General features: G+C 66.4%; 2 protein-coding genes across 5 annotated transcripts; one reads left to right on the forward strand and one right to left on the reverse strand.

Annotated features, from left to right (window-relative positions):
• Positions 1-336: 336 nt before the first annotated feature.
• On the reverse strand, positions 337-18,416 carry CAMK2B (calcium/calmodulin dependent protein kinase II beta). Of its 4 annotated transcripts, XM_058820058.1 has the most exons (21): positions 18,299-18,416; positions 15,677-15,771; positions 13,184-13,243; positions 13,003-13,057; positions 12,847-12,912; positions 10,868-10,940; positions 10,075-10,177; positions 9,689-9,772; positions 9,220-9,314; positions 8,931-9,053; positions 8,767-8,850; positions 7,911-7,953; positions 7,420-7,494; positions 5,362-5,399; positions 5,212-5,283; positions 3,849-3,893; positions 3,590-3,638; positions 1,378-1,453; positions 1,151-1,245; positions 616-850; positions 337-546 (listed from the first exon to the last, which is right to left on the reverse strand). In XM_058820058.1, exons 1-20 carry the CDS (start codon positions 18,361-18,363, stop codon positions 618-620), a joined length of 1,629 nt encoding a protein of 542 aa, XP_058676041.1. In that variant the 5' UTR covers positions 18,364-18,416; the 3' UTR covers positions 337-546; positions 616-617. The 4 variants fall into 4 exon arrangements, with proteins under 4 accessions (XP_058676041.1, XP_058676043.1, XP_058676042.1 ...); XM_058820060.1 differs by lacking the exon at positions 7,420-7,494 and having other exon boundaries at positions 5,362-5,402; XM_058820059.1 differs by lacking the exon at positions 3,849-3,893.
• LOC131568174 (proline-rich proteoglycan 2-like) lies at positions 18,386-18,712 on the forward strand. Its single transcript, XM_058820096.1, has one exon. It carries the CDS (start codon positions 18,386-18,388, stop codon positions 18,710-18,712), a length of 327 nt encoding a protein of 108 aa, XP_058676079.1.
• Positions 18,713-19,750: the final 1,038 nt, after the last annotated feature.

A 19,750-nucleotide genomic window follows, 5' to 3' on the forward strand; every position in this document is an offset into this window, starting at 1 on the left:
GGGACCCCCGCGGGAATTCAAAAATAAATAGCTCTCTCTATGTACAGGGGCTGGGGCAGGACAGAGCAAAGCGGAGCCCAAAGAACAACATCCACCACCAGCGACAGCAACACGCCACGAGCACAGCCGGGAGGGGGTTCGGGACCCCCCGTCCCCCCCAGCAGAGACGGGCCAAGGGGGGGGGCCGAGCCCCCCAGCGCCCTCGCCTGTGGCCGAGCGGCTGGGTCGGGTTTGGGGGTGTGGGTGGGGTTGGGGACTGGGGGTGGGTTTTCCCCCCTTTTTTTTTTCCTTTTTTTTTTTTTTTTTTTTTTTGTGTGTGGTCTTCATAATTTTGGCTTTTTTTTTTTTTTTTTTTTTTTTCTTTTTTCTTTTTTTTTTTTTTTTTTGTCTTTTTGTTTTCTGCAAACACAGGCACCGGAGGGGGGAGCGGGGCCGGGGTAGGGGGGACAGGCATGCGGACGCGTGCTCGGGGGGCCGCAGCTCCGGCTGCCATCGGCTCCCATCGCCGTCTCCATCGGGCTGGAACCAGGACAGCCACCGCCAGCTCTGCGGGGACAGCGCGGTGGGTGAGCCACGGCCGCGGCTGCCCGCGCCCCGGCCCCGAGCCCGGCTCACCTTCACTGCAGCGGGGCCACCGGGGCCCCCGAGCCGTGGAAGTGCACGTTCTGCCACTTGCCGTCGCGGCGGTGCCACACGCGCGTCTCCTCGGACTGGCTGGTGCGGGGCCGGCCCTGCCCGTCGATGTACTGCGTCAGGCGGATGTAGGCGATGCACGCCGCGTCCTCCCCGATAACGTGAACGTGCGGGTTCAGGATGGTCGTGTGGATCGGCTTGTTGTTCTTGGAGAGCACTGCGGGGCGGCCGGGACAGCGCGGCTGGCACCGGCACCGGCAGGGAACGGGGAACGGGCAGGGATGGGGACAGGGACGGGGGCAGTGCAAGCGGACAGATGGCCCAGCAAAGGAGGGCTGGGGACAGGCAAACAAGGTGACCAGGATGGGCAGGCAGTGGGCAAGAGACAGGGGACAGTGAAGGAGGCAGGACGGATCGGGCTGGGCTGGACAGGGCCTGGAGGGGCAGGGCAGGTGAGACAGGCAGGTGTCACGGGCAGGCAGGACGGGCAGGTGTCGCGGGCAGCTCGGGTACTCACAGTTCTCGAAATAGAAGCGGTGGAAGTCCATTCCCTCCACCAGGTTGCCCAGTGCCTCGGGCTCAAAGGAGGTGAGCCCCGGGTCGCAGATCTTCCTGCGGGCGGCAGGTGAGAGTTGCCCCGCCCGGCTCCACCCAGCTGGCCCCGCCCGGCCCCGCCCGGCTCCACCCAGCCGGTCCCGCCCCCGGCCCCGCCCGGCTCCACCCAGCCGGCCCCGCCCCACTCACGCGTAGGCCTCGAAGTCGCCGTTGTTGACGGCCTCGATGAGCTGCTCCGTGATCTTGATGATCTCCTGCTTGCGGGCTGGGGGCACGCCACTGTCACCGCCACGCCCCAGCCCCGGGGACACCGTCCGGGGCGGGGGGTGGACACGGGACATGAGGGGAGGCTTGGGGACAGACACAGGGACGGACAGACAGACCTTGGGGGCAGAAAAACCTTGGGGACAGACAGACAGACCGTGGGGATGGACCTCGGGGACAGACAGACGGACCATGAGGGCAGACAAGACAGGCCACAGGGGCACACACAGGGACCTCGAGGACAGACACAGAAACTATGGGGACAGACAGACACCCCTTGGGGACAGATAGGGACCGCTGCGCTCCCAGGACCCCCACAGCTCTGCCACACCAGTATTCACAAGTCTCACTGCCAGCCCAGTGCCAGCCCTGCATGTCCCAGTGCCATCCCAGTGCCCTCCCAGCCTGCTCAAAGCATCCCAGTGCCTGCTCAGCCTGTCCCAGTAGTTCCAAGTGTCTCCCAGCACTGCTCCTTCAAGTCCCAGTACATCCCAGTGCCGTTCTGGCACATCCCAGAACAGCCAGTTCCACACTGGTGTTTCCCAGTGCCATCCCAGTGTGTCTCAGTGCCATTCCAGTGCATCCCAGTACCCTCCCAGTTCCATACAAGTGCATCCTGATACATCCCAGTGCAATCCTAGTGCATCCCAGAGCTGCTCGTGTGCTCTGATGCTTCCCAGTGCATCCCAGTGCCAGCCCAGTGCATTCCAATACACCCGAGTTCAATCCTGCTGCATTCCAGTGACAGCCCAGTACACTCCAGGGCATTCCAGTATCCCCCAGTCCCATCCCACTGTCACTCCAGTGTATCTCAATTAATCTTAGTACCATTCCACGGTATCCTGGTGCTCCCCAATCCATTCTTTTGTCACTCTAATGTACCCCAACCACCTCAGTGCCGCTCCACTACATCCCAGTGCATCTCAGTGTCACTCCTGTGCCCTCCTAGTGTATCCCAGTGCCACCTGTCCATTCCAACACCGCCCATTTCCATCCCAGTATGTCCCAGTACACTCCAGTTTCTGTCAGCAACTTCTCACCACATCTCAGTGCCAACGTTCTGTGTCTCACTTCTATTCCAGGGCATCCCAGTTCAGCCCAGTACAGCCTAGCTCTACCCAGATCACCTCCTGGTACCATCCCAGTATGTCCCAGTATCATTGCAATGCATCCTGGCGCCATCCCAGTGCCTTTTCAACTAAACCCAGCTGCCATTCCAGGGCCATTCCAGCGTGTCCCAGTCTATCCCATTTCCACCCAGCGCACCCCAATGCCTCCCAGTACCCTCCCAGTGCAGCCCAGCATGCTCCCAGTGTATCCTGGCGCCATCTCAATGAATCCTGGTGTCAGCCCAGATCAATTCCAGTGAGTTTGAACACTCCCAGTGCATCCCAAAACGTCCCAGTGCCATCCCAATGGATCCTGTTGCCATCCCAAACCCCACCCAGTGCATTCCAGTGCTGCCCCAGCACATCACAGTGCACCAACTGCAGCTTGGTGCCATGCCAGTCCACCCCAGTTCATCCCAGTGCAATTCCAGTGCAATCCAAGGCATCCTCTGCCAATGCATCCCAGCTCTATTCAATGCATTCCATCCAGCACGCTCCCAGTGCATCCTGGTGCCATCCCAGTGCATTCCAGTGCCATCCCAGTGCATCCCATCACCGTCCCAGTGTATCCCAGTGCCATTCCAGTGCATCCTGGTGCCATCCCAGCTCCGTCTCAATGACTTCAGTGCTGCTCCAGTGCATCCCAGTGAACCAACTGCATCCTGGTGCTATGCCAGTGCCATCCCAGTGCCATTCCAGTGCACCCACTGCATCTTAGTGCCATCCCAGCTCCACCCCAGTGCATTCTAGCACATTCCCAGTGCATCCCAATGCATCCTAGTGCCATCCTGGTGCATTCCACAGCTGTCCAGTACAGTGCCATCCTACAGTGCATCCTACAGGTCATCCCAGTACCATTCCAGTGCACCCCAATGCATACTGGTGCCATCTTAGCACCACCCCAGTGCATTCCAAGACCCTCCCAGTGCATCCCAGTGCCATTCCAGTGCAACCCAGTGCATCCTAGCACCACCCCGGCTCGCTCCCAGTGCATCCCAGTGCAGCCCAGCCGCCCCCACGCCCGTCACCTTTGGTGTCCTCGTCCTCGATGGTGGTGTTGGTGCTGTCGGAGGACTCCTGCTCGCGGGGCGGCGGCGGTGGGGGGGAGACACAAACAGGGGGTCAGAGCTGGCCCCGGGGGGCACGGGGAGGGGGGACGAGCCTGGGGGGCTCGGCAGGACCCCGGCGGGGCCGGACGGCGCGGGGGGACCCCGCTGCCCCCGCGCTCCTGGCACCCCCCCGGCCATGGCTGATGCGGGGGATGGAGGCGAGGGCGGGCAGCGGTACCTTGGCGCCGTCCCCGGGGTTATGGATTACGGTACTTTGAGGCTCCTACAGGAGAAGGGAGAGAGACAGGCGGGGTGGGGGAAGCAAGAGCCCGGAGGGGACAACGAGGGGGGACGACGGATTGAGCAGCACGTGGACAGGGGCGAGGAGAGAGACCCAGACCGGGTTTGGGAAGGGGATAGAGAGGGGGGAGAGAAGCAGAGAGTCATTAGTCCAGCAAAGCCAAATGGTTTAATTCACAGACATGGAGGGGGAAGAGAGGGGGGAAAGAGGTGGGCAGAGCCGGGGGAGAGACGCAGTGAGGCCAAAAGGATGGGCTGGGCTGGGGGGGCAGCTCCGTGCCCCTGTCCTGTATCCCAGTGCCCAGGGGCTCCACTCACCGTGCATCTCAGCGTCCTGGGCATCCCCGTGCCTGAACCCCAACCGTCCTGCTGCCCGCATCCCGAGCACTGCCCATGTCCTTGTGCATCCCTCAGCGGGCACCCAGACCACTGCTGTGCCTGCATCCCAACCGTCCCTGTGTCTGCATCCTGAGCACCCCCATCCACAGCTTCCTGCTGCCCATCCCACCCTCAGTGTGTGGGGTGGGCACCCCTTTCTCCATATCCTGCACTCACTGACCAGCCAGGCACCCCTTCCCCAGTGCACAGCACTCTGTGCCAGCTGGGCATCACCCTGCCTGTATCCTGCCCTCATGGTCCCATGCCCTTGCTCTGCACCCCTTGTGCCATAAAGGTCACAACGGGCACACCTGCCCCCACACCCCGCACCTACCTTGCTGTTGGCACTGCCACAGCACCCCCAAATCCAGCACATGCTGCTGTAGACAGCCATGCCTTTACCCTACTGTGCCCGCTGGGCAGTTCCATGTCTGGATCCTGCACTTACCTCACCTGTGAGGTCACAGTCAGCAGCCCCATCCTTGTGACCTGCACCTGCCTTGCCACTGGCACTGCAGGGCGTCCCCACGCCCTGCCCTCCACCCACCTGTCCATCTGTGTCACCAGGCTGTGCCTTGTCCCCATTATGGGGCATCTGTGCCCATACCCTGCACCCACCTTGCTGTGCCCACGGCAGGAACATCTCTGTGTCCGTGTCCTGGACCTACCTTGTCCCTGCACGGGACACCTGCATGGGCGTGTCCTCAGCCATGCCGCTGTGCCCAGGGCCGAGGGGGACACGGGGCTGTCCCTTCACCCACCTGCTCTGTGCGGCGGGGTCCCCCTGCGCCCCCGTCCTGCACTCCCCTCTCCATGCTCGGGACCCCCCCTCCCCAGGAGCGGCCAATGGGATGGGATGGGATGGGCAGTGGGATGGATCCCATGGGACGGGGGATTTGGGGTGCCGGGTGGGGGGCACCTACCAGAGCGGTGGGCGGGAGGGTCCCCTTGGGGCTGGTGACGCCGGCGCTGCCTTTGGTGCTGTTGGTCTGGGGCTGCAGGGGACAGACGGGGGCTCAGTGCCATGGGGGAAGGAGCCCCCCCGGGCCCCCCCAGCCCCTCGGGCCCCTCACCTTGACGCCGTCCGCCTTCTTGTTCAGTAAGCTCTTAGCTGCTGCGGGGGGAGACAGGGTCAGTGCCCCCCTGCACGAGGGGCACCGCAGGTCCCCGTGCCCAGAGCCCTCCCGGCCACCCCGCCTGACCCCACCCCGGGTGCTGGCAGCACCAACCCCCGTGCCACAGAGGGGAACACGCCAGCACGGTGCTGTCCCCAGCCTGGGGGAGGTCCCCATTTTAGAGGGGTGGTCCCCATGCAGGGAGGGGTGTCCCCATTCTAAGGGGGCTCCGTTTTGAGAAGTGTCCCCATGCTGGGGGTGTTCCCTTACAGGGGGGAGTCCCCATGCTGGGTGGGGTGTCCCCATCCTAGGGAATCCCCATTTTGGGGGTGTTCTCCATGCTGGGAGGGGTGTCCCCCACCTGGAGGAGTCCCCAGCCTCAGGAAGGTCCCCACCCAGGGAGGGGTTCCCCAACCTTGTGGGACCATTCTCATCCTGGGGGGTGTCCCCCTCCTAGTGGGAGGTTCCCAAACTCAGGGGGGATCCCCGAACTTGGGGGGCTGTCCCCACCCTGGGATGGATGTCCTCAACCTGTGGGGATCCCCATCCAGGCAGGGTGTCCCCATCCTGGAGGGAAGGGTCCCCAAACTCAGGGGGTCCCCACACTGGGGGGAGGAGGTGCCCCCAACCTGAGGGGGGTCCCCATCCTGGTGGCCCCCGCGTGGGGGGGCAGGGCTGGCTTACCTTGGAGAAATGCAGAGAGGAAAGCGAGAGAGAGGAGTGGGGAGGGGGACAAGAGAGAAACGGGGAGGGGGGAAAGGAGGAAAAGGGGAAAAACATAAAAAAAGAACATAAAAATGATGAGTTGAGTACAGGGGGCGGGGACAGCCGCCTGTGCCCCCCTGTCTCCCTGGAGGGGGACAAGGACGGGCACGGGTACGAGCATCTGTCACTGCTACCACGACCTCTGGCCAGAGGGGAACAGGAGTGACGGGGACGTGGTGGGGCACGAGTGCTTGTGGGGGTGTGTGGAGGACAGGGGGCGTCACCTCGAGCATCCTCGTCATCCCTCCACACTGAGGGACCCCTCCCCTGGCTGGCAGCACAAGCTGGGGGGAGATGTGTGGCGACAAGCCCAGTGACAGCAGGGTGGCGCCCATCGGCACCAGAGGAGGGGGACATGACCCACACATCCCTCCCCTGGCCCTGTGTCCCCCAGGGGCCCTAGCAGGGTGTCCCCAAGGGTCCCGGTCCCTCCTCTGAAAGCAGGCGGGCGCTGAGAGGTGGGGGTTTAAACCAGAGCCGAATTGGGGGGCGGGAGGGGGGGACCCCTGGCAGGGGGGCCAGGGGCAGCCCTGGGTGAGGGGGTGGTTTAAGACCCGCCGAGTGTTTCACGGCACCACAAACACCGGCTGCAGCTCTCAGAAGCCGTGGGGAGGCACATGCATGGGGGGACGTGCGGGGGGGGACATGCAAGGGGGGACATGCGGGGTGGGGACGCAGGGGGGGCACGGGGGGACACGGGACATGCAGCTTTTTGCCCCCCCCTTCATGCACCGTGTGCCCCCCCTGTGTGCATGGGGGGGTGGGAGCAGTGGGGAGGCTCAAAATCACCCCAAAATCATCCCCAAAATCATCCCCAAAATCATCCCCCCACCCCAGCTCCCTGTGTTCACCCAGTGTGGACTGGGGATGGCACCCGTGCGCACCCGGGGATGGCACCACTGCGCACCTGGGGACGGCACCAGCGTGTCCCCTCCGGGCTGAGGCAGTCACAGCCCGCCTCGGGGGTGGGGGCCGTTCAGGGACCCCTCCCCGGGGCCGGGTGCGGGGGCAGCAGGGGGACAGCGGCGTCTCTCGGGGCCAGCAGGGAGGGAGCGGTTGCGGGGGCAGTGCCGGGGGGCCATGCATGCGCTCCGATTTCCGAGGAGGGCACCCGAAACCCGTTGGGGAGGTGGGAGGCAGGGAAGAGGACGGGCGGGAGAAGAGGGGGGGCGACGTGGGGATGGAGGGTCCGGGGACACACAGAGACCAAGCGGGGCCGGGGGGCCGGGGGCCCTTTGCGGACGCGTCTACCTTGTTCCACCAGCCCCAGCGGGGCCCCGGCAGCGGCCGCCGACATGGTGGGAGGAGCGGTGGTCTGTCTGCCCACTGCCGGAGGGCCGGAGAGAGAGAGAGGGAGCGGAGCTCCTGTTAGGGGGCGGCGGGGCCGGCCGGGACCCCCGCCCTCCCCCCCCCCCAGAGAGAGCTCTCGGGGCGCCCCTCACCCGGCCCCAGGCCTGGGGGGGCTGCGGTGTCCGTGCCCCTGCCCGGGGGGACACGCGGGGACCACCGCGCTCTACCTGCTGCCGTGTGTGCGTGGGGCGGGGGGCGCCGCCGGCCCCACCGCGGCTACCACATGCCCCGTCCTCACCGATGGGGAAAAAATGGGTGGGGGGGTTAAGGAAGGGAGGGGAGAAAGAGAGAAAGACAGCGAGATAGAGAGAGGGGGGCACCGGCCCGGGGGGGGGGCGTGGAGGGGGGACTGCGGCCCCCGGCCCCCCCGGCCAGGGCGAGCCCCCCCTTACCTGAGAAGTTCCTGGTGGCCAGCATGGTGGTGAGGATGGCACCCTGCGGGGAGGGACAGCGTGAGCCGCAGAGGGGCTGGGGTGCCGTGGGGAGGGCGAGGGGCAGGGGGCAAACGGGCGATGGGATGGGGGGTGCAGGGTGGGGCCCACAGGACTGGGACTGCGACACATGATGGGAAGGGACTGTGCCCCATGGAAGGGCACAGGAAGGCCCTGAAGGGCGCTGGGGCAGGAAGATGCCGGGTTCTGCCACCGTACCAGGTGCTGCCACAGCAGGCAGGGCAGGGAAATGTCCCACGGCGGGCAGGGAGGGTCCCATAGCGGGCAGGGCAGGGGTCCCATAGTGGGCAGGGCAGGGGTCCCATAGCGGGCAGGGCAGGGGTCCCACAGTGGGTAGGGCAGGGAGGGTCCCATAGCGGGCAGGGCAGGGGTCCCACAGTGGGTAGGGCAGGGAGGGTCCCATAGCGGGCAGGGAGGGTCCCACAGCGGGCAGGGAGGGTCCCACAGTGGGCAGGGAGGGTCCCACAGCGGGCAGGGCAGGGAGGGTCCCATAGCGGGCAGGGCAGGGAGGGTCCCATAGCGGGCAGGGCAGGGAGGGTCCCATAGCGGGCAGGGCAGGGGTCCCACAGCGGGCAGGGCAGGGAGGGTCCCATAGTGGGCAGGGAGGGTCCCACAGTGGGCAGGGCAGGGAGGGTCCCACAGCGGGCAGGGCAGGGAGGGTCCCATAGCGGGCAGGGCAGGGGTCCCACAGCGGGCAGGGCAGGGAGGGTCCCACAGGAGAGCCCCATGGAGATGAGAGGCAGGGTGGTGTCCCCAGCACTGCCCCCAGCCCACAGCTCCCCCGCAGCCCCCTCACCTTGAGCTTCCTCCGGGCGTTGAACTTTTTCAAGCACTCCACTGTCTCCTGCCTGTGCATCATGGAGGCCACGGTGGAGCGTTGCTGCGGGGACAGGGGGGTCAGCACCGGGTGCCAGGGGCAGCGCCATGGGGGTGCCAGGCCCGGGGGACCCCTGCACTTACGCAGACCCACGGGTGCTTGAGGGCCTCGTGGGCTGTGATGCGCTTGGCGGGGTTGATGGTCAGCATCTGGTTGATGAGGTTTTTGGCTTCGGGGGTGACCGTGTCCCACTCAGGCGAAGGGAACTGGGGGAGCACGGGGACACGGGGGGGACAGCTGAGGAGGGGCAGCCCCATGGCCCCCACATCCCCACACGTCCCCAGCCAGCACCAAAGACAAGCCCACAGCTGCAGATCAGCTGCAGCTCCCAGAAGGTTCCGGAATTAACGGGCCCTGGCACCGGGCACTTACGTCGTAGGCGCCAGCCTTGATCTGTTGGTAGAGTTTGTGCTGGTCCTCGTCCCAGAAGGGCGGGTAGCCCACCAGCAGGATGTACAGGATGACCCCTGGGCCGGGGAGAGTGGGGTTAAGGGATGCAGGGACCCCAGACCACCCGGGCTCCCTCAAAGGTGTCCCCGTGACAAAGCAAGCATTCCACACGTGGGCTGTCCCTGTGCTGCCAGGATGGCACAGACAGTGTGGCACTGCCAGGCACATGGCATGGGATGGCCCCGGGATGGGGTCAGAGCTGGAACACGAACTGGCACCAGCACAGAAATGGGATGGGGAAAAGGGCGATACTAGGATGGGCATGGGATAAGACTGGAATGGAGCCTGGAAAGTGCCAAATGGGAGTGGGATGGGATCAGAAAGGGACTGGGCAGTGATGGGGCAGGGATAGGATGGGATTGGGCAGGGACAGGCAGGGACTGGCTCTTACCACATGCCCAGATGTCCACGGGTTTGCCATAGGCCTCTTTGCGCAGCACCTCGGGGGACAGGTAGCCAGGTGTGCCTGCAAATCCTGGGACAGGGACAGAGAGAGCGTGAGGAGAGACAGATGAGCCACAAGGGGAGAGGACAAGGACAGGACACGGCACTGGGACGTGGGGCAGGGATGTGCTGGGCAGGGGTGGGCAGGGAGCAGGATGCAGAGGGCACAGGGCAGGGACAGGGTGGGTTTGGGATGGGGCTGGGGTGGGCTCGGGGCAGACACAGCAGGAACAGAGCAGGGACTCAGGGATGTGCAGGGACCCAGCAGACACAGCACAGGTGCCCAGAGCAGTGGGCAGGGGCTGTGGGGGACAGGGGGACACCAGCACTCACCAAACCAGGCCTGCTGATCCCCCTGCACCTCGATGGCGAGGCCAAAGTCTGCCAGCTTCACTGCTGCCCCTTTGCACTTGCTGGCCAGGAGCAGGTTCTCGGGCTGCACAGGGAGCACCAGCACGGGGCACAGACGGGGGGGACAGAGAGCAGGGATGCAGCAACCACAGAGGGACTTCACCGCTGCCCTTGCCCAGGTCCTGCCCTCGGCTGGCTCTGTGCTGTGGGGCTGCGGCCGTGGGTGCCCTCTGCCAATGGCGCCGCATGGCACAGCCCCACGGCCAGCTCAGGGTCCGCCTGCGTCTCACTGGCCTCAGCCCAGCATCCCCCCATGCCACCATCCCCGTGTGTCCCATTGTCCCCATGTCCCTCTGTGTCCCACCATCCCTGTGTGTCCCTCTGTCCCCCCGTGTCCCACCATCCCTGTGTGTCCCGCTGTCCCCCCGTGTCCCACCATCACCCTCCCGTGTCCTGCCCTGTCCCCCAGCCAAGCTCCAGCTGCTCCCCCCCCCATGCCCCCATCCATTTCCATCCCCACAGCTCACACTCCTCCTGGGGCAATGGCAGCTGGGGGCTGCAGTGAGACCCCCCAGCAGTGCAGAACTGTGACACAGCTGGGGGACACGTGTGCACCCCCAGGAAAGGTGGATGGGGATCCCCAAAGCTGAGGGGATCCCCAAAGCCCAGCAAGATCCCAGTGAGCCCCCAGAACCCGCCAGGCCAGGGCTGCCCCGGGTTGTGGGGACCCCAGGAACTGGGCAGGGGGATGGATGGGGGTGGGGGACACACTTACCTTGAGGTCCCTGTGGACCACCCCCATCTGGTGACAGTGCAGGACAGCCTCCAGGATCTGCTGGATGCAGTGGCTGCGTGCAAATGGGAGGGGGTCAGAGGCACGCTGCCCCCCACCTGCCTCACACCCTGCGCACCACCTGCACCCCCAAAGCAGCCCCTGTCCCTCTGCACCCGGGGGAACTGACAAAAACCAGCGGTGACCTTGGATTTGCGTGCATGAGAACCTCTCTGTACCCCTGCCAGGGGCTCAGCCCGGGGGCATCACCCCTGGGGGGTCACACAGAGGGGTTACCCTGGGGACAGCCCCACCTGGGGTGGCTCGGTGCCTAGGGGACACCTGTGGGGACGTCACAGCCTGAGGAGGGGTCATCCCTGAGCGTGTCATTCCTTCCTGGGGGCACATCCCTGTCTGGGAGTCATCCCTTGGGGTCACCCCTGGGGTGTCACTCCAAGGGGGTCACTGAGAGGGGTCACACCTGTGGGATCATCCCCTGGGGGTCACTGCCTGGGGTCACACCTGTGGGATCATCCCCTGGGGGTCACTGCCTGGGCTCACCCCTCGGCGCCCACCAGGTGAGCTCCACCCTGGGCACAGAGCCACGGGGGCCACCCCAGTGGTGTTTCTGTGCCCCCCCGTCCCCCACGGGAGCCCCCCGTCCCTGCTGCCGCCCAGACACGGGGGTCCCCCAGACAGGACTGACGGGGAGGGGGGAACAGGGGATGGGGCGGCGGATGGAGACGAGACAAGAAAGAAAGAGGGAAGGAGCGAGGGGATGAGAGCCTGAAATGGGGGTGAAGGGGGGCCCCGCTGGCTGGGGGAGCGGGGGCACCGGGGGTGCACCTCCCTGTGAGGGGGGGGCAAAAAAAGGGGGCTCAGGGAGAAAAAAGAGTGAGGAGAAAGGCCCAGAGCAGAGCGGGGTCCTGAGGAGCGGAGGGGGCCGGGGAGCGGGGGCAGCGCGGGCGGGGGCAGCGAGGGGGAAACGGCCCCCCCGGCCCCCCCCAGATACTGACCTGCGGCTCCCTCTGCTCAGGGGCAAAGTGATGGGTGGGAGGAACGCGGGCAAAGAGCTCATGGACACAGTGACTGCAAAACAGAACGGGGGGCGGGCGGGGCGGGAGGGGGCAGGGGAAGGGCAGGAGAGGGCAAAGGGGGCGGGAGGGGGCGGGATGGGGTGAGGGGGTGCAGGATGGAGGGGCACGGGTGGGAGACGGGGGCGGGATGGGGTCAGGATGAGGTAAAGGGGGTGGGAATGGGGGGCAGGTTGGCGGGGGGGATGAGGTAAAGGGGTGGGGGGCAAGAAGTGAGAGGCCGGGGTGTGGGGACAGGTTGGGGGCAGAGGGGTGGGAGAAAGAGGCAGGAGAGGGGCATGGGAGGATAGGAGGCATTTCGGGGGCAAGGACGGGTGTGGGAGGCAAAACAGAGGGCAAGGGCCAGGGGGGCAGCGAGCGGAGGGCAGCGGTGGGACGGACGGACACACAGATGGACACACGGACACGCACAGAGCCCGAGCAACGAGTGATGGGAGACGAGAGGGACAGAGGGATGGGGGGAATGGATGGAGGAGGTGAGGGGCACGAGGGGCACGGGGACGGGGGGGGGGGGCGGAGATGGGGGGAACGAGAGAGGGGGAGAAACAAATGTTGTGAAAGCCCAGAGACCACGGGGGGGGCACACGGCGGCACACAGGGCACGGGGGCTGGCACGGCACCGAGGGGCCCGGGGCCCCCACCTGCCCCCAGCCCCCCCGGCACAGGGCACCAGCGCCGGGGCTCGGCGGCAGAGGGGGGAGCACGGGGCTGTGCAATACGGGGGTGCCCCAGCCGGGGGCCCCGCCCCACCCAGGCCCGGATGGAGGGGCTGCAGTAACAGAGGGGCCGCGGGGCTGCCCCCCCTGCCTGCCTGGCTGCGCTGCCCCATCCCTGCAGGGCACGGGGCACGGGCACGGTGCCCGGCGCTGCGCGGGGCCGAGCGCTCACCTGGCATCGGCCTCACTGTAGTACTCCCGCGCCACGATGTCCTCAAAGAGCTCGCCGCCCGTCACCCTGGAACACAGCCGAGCCCCACATGAGCCCGAGGGCCCCCGGCATCCCCCGAGCCCTCCCGGAGCTCCGGGAGCCTCCTGCCGCACTCACAGGTCAAAGACGAGGTAATGGAAGCCCTCCTCGGAGATGCTGTCGTGGAGCCGCACTGTGGGGACCAGATGGGGACAGGCTCAGCCTCAGGCGCCACCGAGCCCGGGTCCCCTCTCCCAGCCACTGCCGGCGTCCCTCGGGGTGTCCCCAGGGGTGCCACCCCCTGTCCCCGGTCACTCACCGATGTTGGAGTGCTTGAGCAGCCGGCAGATCCGCGCCTCGCGCTCCAGCTTCTGGTGATCTGGGGGGGCACAGGTCAGGGGGGCCCCTCCCCGGCCCTGCAGCCCCCTCACCTGCCCTGCACCCCCTCACCTGCCCTGCATCTCCTCACCTCCTTGGCCCTGCATGCCCTCACCTGCCCTGCACCCCTTCACCTGCCCTGCAGCCCCTCCCCTGCCCTGCACCCCCTCACCTCACCTGCCCTGCAGCCCCTCACCTGCCCTGCCCTGCAGCCCCCTCATGTCACCTGTCCCCAGCCCAGCCCCAGTGAGAGCAGCCCAAGATGCCCCTGAGGGAGCCACGTGGCTCTGTGGGTGTGCAGGTATGCACTGGGGGCAGGGCTGGGGGGGCGGCACCTGTGAGCTTGTGCACGCGTGCCTGGGTGCGCACGTGTGCACGTGTGTACAGGTATGGGTGGGGTGTGCATGTGGATACAGGCATGCACAAGCTGCAGGTGTGCACAGGTGTGCACATTCACGTGTGGGCTCGTGTGTGGGGCTGTGCATGCCGGTACACAGGTACAGATGGGAGGGCACATGTGCGCAAGCACCTGTGGCTGTACCTGTGTGTGCCTGTACCTGCGTGTGGGTGTGCAGGTGTGGTGGGTATCCCTACCCTGCAGTTGTGCACACACGTGAGTGTGCCTGCGTGTGGCTGTCCCTCTGTGCACCTCTGTGTGCAGCCAGACAGCTCCGTGGCTGTACCTGTGTGCACAGGTATACATGTGTGTGTGTGGCTGCACCGTGTGCATCACTGTACCTGTGTTTGTACGGGATGTGGAGTGTGCAGCTGTTCCCCCGTGCGGGGTGGTTCCTGCATGTGCAGGTGTGTGCACATCTGTGCAGCTGTGTGTGTGTGCAACTCTACATGTGTGTGCTTGCAACAGCCACTGTATGAGTGCACATGTGTACCTGTGTGTGCAGCTGCATTTCTGGGTGTGTCTGCATTCAAGGGCACACAGACATGCGCACAGATGTGCACACAGCTCACACACGTGTGTGTGTGCACTGCTCACACCTGTGCACACAGCTCCAGCCACAGACACATGTGTGTACACACAGAACACTCACACGCCCCCTGTGCCACTCTGTGCTGCCTCTTATCCAAATGCACACCCTAAACCTGCACACCCCCACACGCTGTCACACATCCCACACCTGCAAACACCTGCACACACCTGCACACCCCCACTGCCGAGCTGTGAGCACACCCCACCCCACAGGCACCCACTCTGCTCACAGCTGTGCACACACAGCAGTGCTCACCCTCGTGTGCAAGCACACACTCACACACTGTTGACATGTGCACCTGCCTGCACACCAAGCACACACACTCAGGTGTGTGTGTATCCCCACTGCTCATTGTGCAAACCCACCATCACACACACCTGTGCACACACACACTCAGGTACCCCCACTGCCCATGTGTGCACACCCACACCAAGCACACACACCTGTGCACACACACTCAGATACCCCCACTGCCCATGTGTGCACACCCACCATCACACACATCCCCATGTAGACACACCTGTGCACACACAGCTCACACCTGCACACACACAGGGCTCACACCTGTGCGTGCACACCCTCCTCCCCATCCACTTACGCCTGCGTACCTGCAGGGCACCCATACCTTAGGGACAGGTGAGGTTCTGAGGGGCCTCGGGGGAGGCAGCAGGGGGATAACGGGGATGGACAGGGCCAGACCCCACCCCAGAGCATTTACCCCTCCCTCCCACCAGCACCACTGGGGTCACAGCTGTCACACCTGCCATGGGCACCACAGGTAGCCCGGCTGTCGTGGCACCAGGGGTATCAGAGGTGTCACAGGTGCCATGGCCACCAGGGGTATCAGATGTTACAGGTGTCACAGGTGCCGGGGGGCCGTCCCAGGCACCTGGCCTGTCTGGGAGTCCCCCGGGGTGGCAGAGGTGTCACAGGTGCCATGGCCACCAGGGGTATCAGAGATGTTACAGGTGCCATAGCCACCAGGGGTACCAGGGGTGTCACAGGTGCCATGGCCACCAGGGGTGTCAGGGGTATCACAGGTGCCATGGCCACCAGGGATATCAGATGTTACAGGTGCCATGGCCACCAGGGGTACCAGGGGTGTCACAGGTGCCATGGGGCCGTCCCAGGCGCCAGGGGTATCAGGGGTGTCACAGGTGCCATGGCCACCAGGGGTATCAGATGTTACAGGTGCCATGGCCACCAGGGGTATCAGAGGTACCATAGCCACCAGGGGTACCAGGGGTGTCACAGGTGTCACAGGTGCCATGGGGCCGTCCCAGGTGCCAGGGGTATCAGGGGTATCAGAGGTCCCATGGCCACCAGGGGTATCAGATGTTAGAGGTGTCACAGGTGCCGTGGGGCCGTCCCAGGCACCTGGCCTGTCTGGGAGTGCCCCGGGGTGGCAGAGGGGTGCTGGCAGCGCCAGGCTCCCGGGGTCCTACCTCTGGCAGAGAGCTTTTTGGTGTTGATGATCTTGGCAGCGTACTCATGGCCAGTGCAGAGCTTGACGCAGCGCCGGACGACCGAGAAGGCTCCCCTGGGGAGGGCCAGGCTCAGCGCGGCCCCGAGCGCCGGGGGGCGTGGGGGCGGCCCTGCCGTGACTCAGCACGGGGGGCGAGCCCCGGCCCGGGGGGGAGGGGAGGGCCCTGGCACACGGGGCCCTGCCGGGGGGGCGCCGGGGGTGGCTTTGGGAAGGGGGGGGGGGGGCTGGGTGCCACGGAGCATCGCGGGAGGGGGGGTCGCAGGAAGGATCCAGCACCGGCAGCTCGTTGCCATGGGAACAGCGGGTGGCCCGGATGGCAGCGGTGGCCGTGGTGGCGGCGATGGTGAGGATGGCAGTGGCGGTGACAGCGGTGACAGCGGTGGTGCTGGCAGGGGGCACAGCACCCAGCTCTGAGTATGGGGAGCTGGCAGCCACCAGCTGTCCCCCCCAGGGACAGGGACAGGGATGGGAAAAGCAGGGTCGTGCCCGTGCCAGGCAGAAGCACCGGCAGCCCCTTCAGGTGCCATCAGCTCCTGTCCCCTTTCCAGGACCCGTGTCCCTGCACGTCCCCTGCCTGTCCCTTGCTGGGGGGGCCAAGGCAGCCCCAGGGCACGCAGAGGAGATTCCCGGGAAGGATGGGGACATGGCTGGGGCCAGCACCACCCCAGGCCTGCCACGGAGAGGGAGCCGTGTGGGACGTGTGCCCTGGGAGGGGAGCAGGGCCTGGCTGTCCTCTGCCACCGCCCCATGTCCCCATGTCCCCAGGCACCACGGGCCCCATGCTGGCCAAAACAGGGGGATGCTCTCACCGCCAGGGGAAAAGTGGGGGCTCCCAGGGCCCTGACCCTCCCTTCCCCACGTGGCCCCCAGGACAGGCGACACGGTGGGTGCCAGTCCCTGAGGGGGGGCACGCTGTCCTGGCCCGAGCCGTGCCTCAGTTTCCCCCCGGCGAGAGCAATACCCCCCCCCCCCCCGGTGATGGGGGGACACATGCGCCATGGCTGGCAGGCTACACCGAGAGATGGGAAGGGGGAAACAGGACCACGTTGCCATGGCAACCAGGATGGGCTGGATTTTGGGCAGACCGAGAGAACAGCCCCCGATTGGCACCATGTTCCCCCTGCTGGCACCCCCAAAGGGACTACAGCCACCCCTGCAAAACGTTCCCCCATCTAGGGAGGGGGTGCAACCCCTCACAAAGGGTCAGACCCTCTCCCCGCTCCCCTCGTTTTACCCCCAGCCGATCCCTGCCCGTGGATGGGGGGGAAAACTGCATCCCCATGGCCCTGGGGGCAAATGAACCCCCCAAAAGAGCTCCTCTCCAGCTCCCCACAACACCCACCCGAGGGGGGCACGATGGGGGCACAGCCGGGGGGCCTGGAGGGATTCAGGGCAGCAGAGGGGCCCTGGGAGTCTTTGAGGCCCGGGGGGCCCAGGAGGGCTGGAGTCTGTAAGGACCCGAAGGGGGAGTGGATTTGGGGAGTTATATAAGGCCCAAAAGGGTCTAATAGGGGATGGGGGGAAGAGGGTCTAAACGGACCAGGGGGGAGAGGGATGGGGGGGGCAGGGGGGGGTCTGTGGAGATTGGGGAGGGCCTGTGGAAATGGAGGGGCTGGAGGGATGGGGAAATCCATCAAGATGAGGGGCAAAGGGGTCCTGAAAAGGGAGGAGATCTAAAAGGAGCAGATGCCTATAAATACTCAAGGATGGAAAATTGGGGGGGGGGCGCAAATGGGGGCTGTAAGGACTCAGGAGGGGGGACTGGGGAGGGTGGAGGATTTGGTAGGGACCGAGGGGGCTATAAGGACTGGAGGGGGTGGGGGTTTGGGGGGGATCTGGAGAGATGGGGATCTATAAGGACCAGGGAGGGGGGGTCTGAAGGATGGGGGGGCTCAGTGAGAATGGAGGCAAAGGGGCTTTAAGGACGGAGGGGTCTGCAGGAGGCAGGGGCAGGATTAGCAGCGCTGGGGGAATCTGTGAAAATGATGGGGGTTGAGGAGGAATTGGGGGTCTGTGAGGATGGAGCGTCCATGGGGTCAAGGGCAGCTCTAAGGACTGAGTGGGGGTCTCCAGGGACAGGAGACTGGGGACTGCAGGGGATCTGGAGGGATGGAGGAGGGTTCTGGGGTGACCGGGGCCGGGGGATGAGGACAGACAGGGGAGCCTAAAGGTGAGGGTCCATAAGGATGGGCAGCAAGGGGGCTGCAGGGACCGGGGAGGCTACGGGGAGGGGGGCCCAGAGGAGCTGAGGGGTCCGGGCAGCCGGGGAGGGCTGGAAGGCCCCAGGAGGGGGCGGTATAAGGGGTGGGGGCCGTTGGGGGGGGCAGGGCCAATACCGGGGGGAGGGCAGTACCGGGGGGGGGGGGGGAGCTGGGCAGGGCCGGTCCCGGGGGGGTGGGCTGGGGGGGGCCGGTCCCGGGGGGGGCGGGGGGGGGCCAGTCCCGGGTGTCCCATCCCGGGGGGGGAGGAGGGGGGGGGGATGCGTCACGTCTGCACCGAGCGGCTCCCGGAGCCCCGGGCAGCGCCCCCCGCCCCCGCCGCGCCCCGGGGCCGGGGCCGGGGCCGGGGCCGCCGCCCTTACTTGCCGATCTCCTCGTAGAGCTGGTACTCGTCGGTGAAGCGGGTGCAGGGCACGGTGGTGGCCATGCTGCCGCCGCGGCGCGCCGCAATGAGCCGCCCCGGCACCGGCTCCGCTCGGCTCCGGCTCCGCCCGGCGCGGGGGGGCGGGGGGAGGCGCCGGCCGGGGGAGGCTCCAGCCCGGGACAGCCCCCGCCGCCCCCCGCCCCGCCCGGGATCCCCCAGCCCCCTCCCGGGCACCCCCGCCGCGGAGCTGCCCCCGCACGCCGGGGGATCCCCCCGCTCGCCGCGAGCGCCCCGCAACCGGACCCCCGAGCCGGGACCCCCTTATCCCAAACTGCCCCCGGCAGAGGGAGACCAAGCCCCCACCCCTAAAGGCTCCGCACCCAGACGGCCCTTCCCGGGAGTCCCCCCATAAATAACCCTGTGTCCAGGCTCCCTCCGACGGATCCCCCCAAGGACCCCAAATCCACACTCCCCGCAACAGGACGCAGACCCAGACCTCCCCCCAAAGGAATCCCAACCCGCAGCTCCTCCGGATCCCACATTCTCCCCCTAAACAGCCCCAGTATCCAGATAACCCGCTCAAAGACCCCCCCCCCCATCCACGCCCTGCCTTCTCCCCCCGCGGGGAATCCCCCCCTGTTCCCCCCAACACCAAGCGCCCTCCTCCCGCACCACTGTCACCCCAAACAACCCTGCCAGGCTCCAACGCCTCCCCGAGCACAGCACCCGGCAGGGGTCGGGGCGGGACAGAATCGCCCCGTGCTTCCCCCAAGGGCACCTTGGAGCCCCCCGGTGCCGCAGCACAGCGCGGGGGACACGCAGGGGCCGCCCCGCAGGGCAGAGCGGCCGCAGGGCCGGGGGCAGCGGCGTCCCCCCGCCCCGGAGGGTGCCTGGGTGGGCGGGTGGGCGCGGGTGGGCGGCGGGCGGCTGGCGCTGCCGTTGCCATGGGGACCGCGGGTGGGCGGCGGGGGGCCGGGGGGGCCCGGTGAGCGCATCGGCACCGGGAGATGCCGGCACTGGGGTGGGTGACACCTCGGGCGGGGGCGGCATCCCCAAAGCACCCACCGTGTGGAACCCAGCCAGCCGTGGGGATCCCAGAGCCACCCCCCTGCCCCACGGACACGAAAATCCAGCGCCTCTCCCCAGGGATCTCACACCACACCCCGAGGAGTCCAAAATCTAGCCCCCCTCCCCCGGGATCCCACATTCCAACACCCCCGCACCCATGTAACCCCATAAATCCGGCCCTCCTTCGGGTATCCTACACCAAGCCCCTCTCAGGGATGTCAGAATTCACTCCCTCCACCCCCAGGAGTCCTATATTCACACCCCGAAGGACCCCCAAAAATTCCACTCTCCCCCAGGAATCCCATATCCACCACAACACCCACCCCAGTGTCTGGAGCCCGTGCTGGCAGACAGACAGACAGGCAGACACCCCGGGCTCGGT

This window comes from Ammospiza caudacuta, chromosome 26, assembly GCF_027887145.1.
Source record: "Ammospiza caudacuta isolate bAmmCau1 chromosome 26, bAmmCau1.pri, whole genome shotgun sequence".
Lineage (NCBI taxonomy): Eukaryota > Metazoa > Chordata > Aves > Passeriformes > Passerellidae > Ammospiza > Ammospiza caudacuta.

Bases quoted from the DNA above. Each gene is read 5' to 3' on its own strand.
- LOC131568174 (XM_058820096.1), top strand. From the start codon at position 18,386: ATGAGCCGCCCCGGCACCGGCTCCGCTCGGCTCCGGCTCCGCCCGGCG.
- CAMK2B (XM_058820058.1), bottom strand. From the start codon at position 18,363: ATGGCCACCACCGTGCCCTGCACCCGCTTCACCGACGAGTACCAGCTC. The intron at 9,315-9,688 runs GTAAGAGCCAGT...TCCCCGGCCCAG, and splicing joins CGTGGACATCTGGGCATGTG to GGGTCATCCTGTACATCCTG. The intron at 1,246-1,377 runs GTGAGTGGGGCG...TGCCGCCCGCAG, and splicing joins GGCGACTTCGAGGCCTACGC to GAAGATCTGCGACCCGGGGC.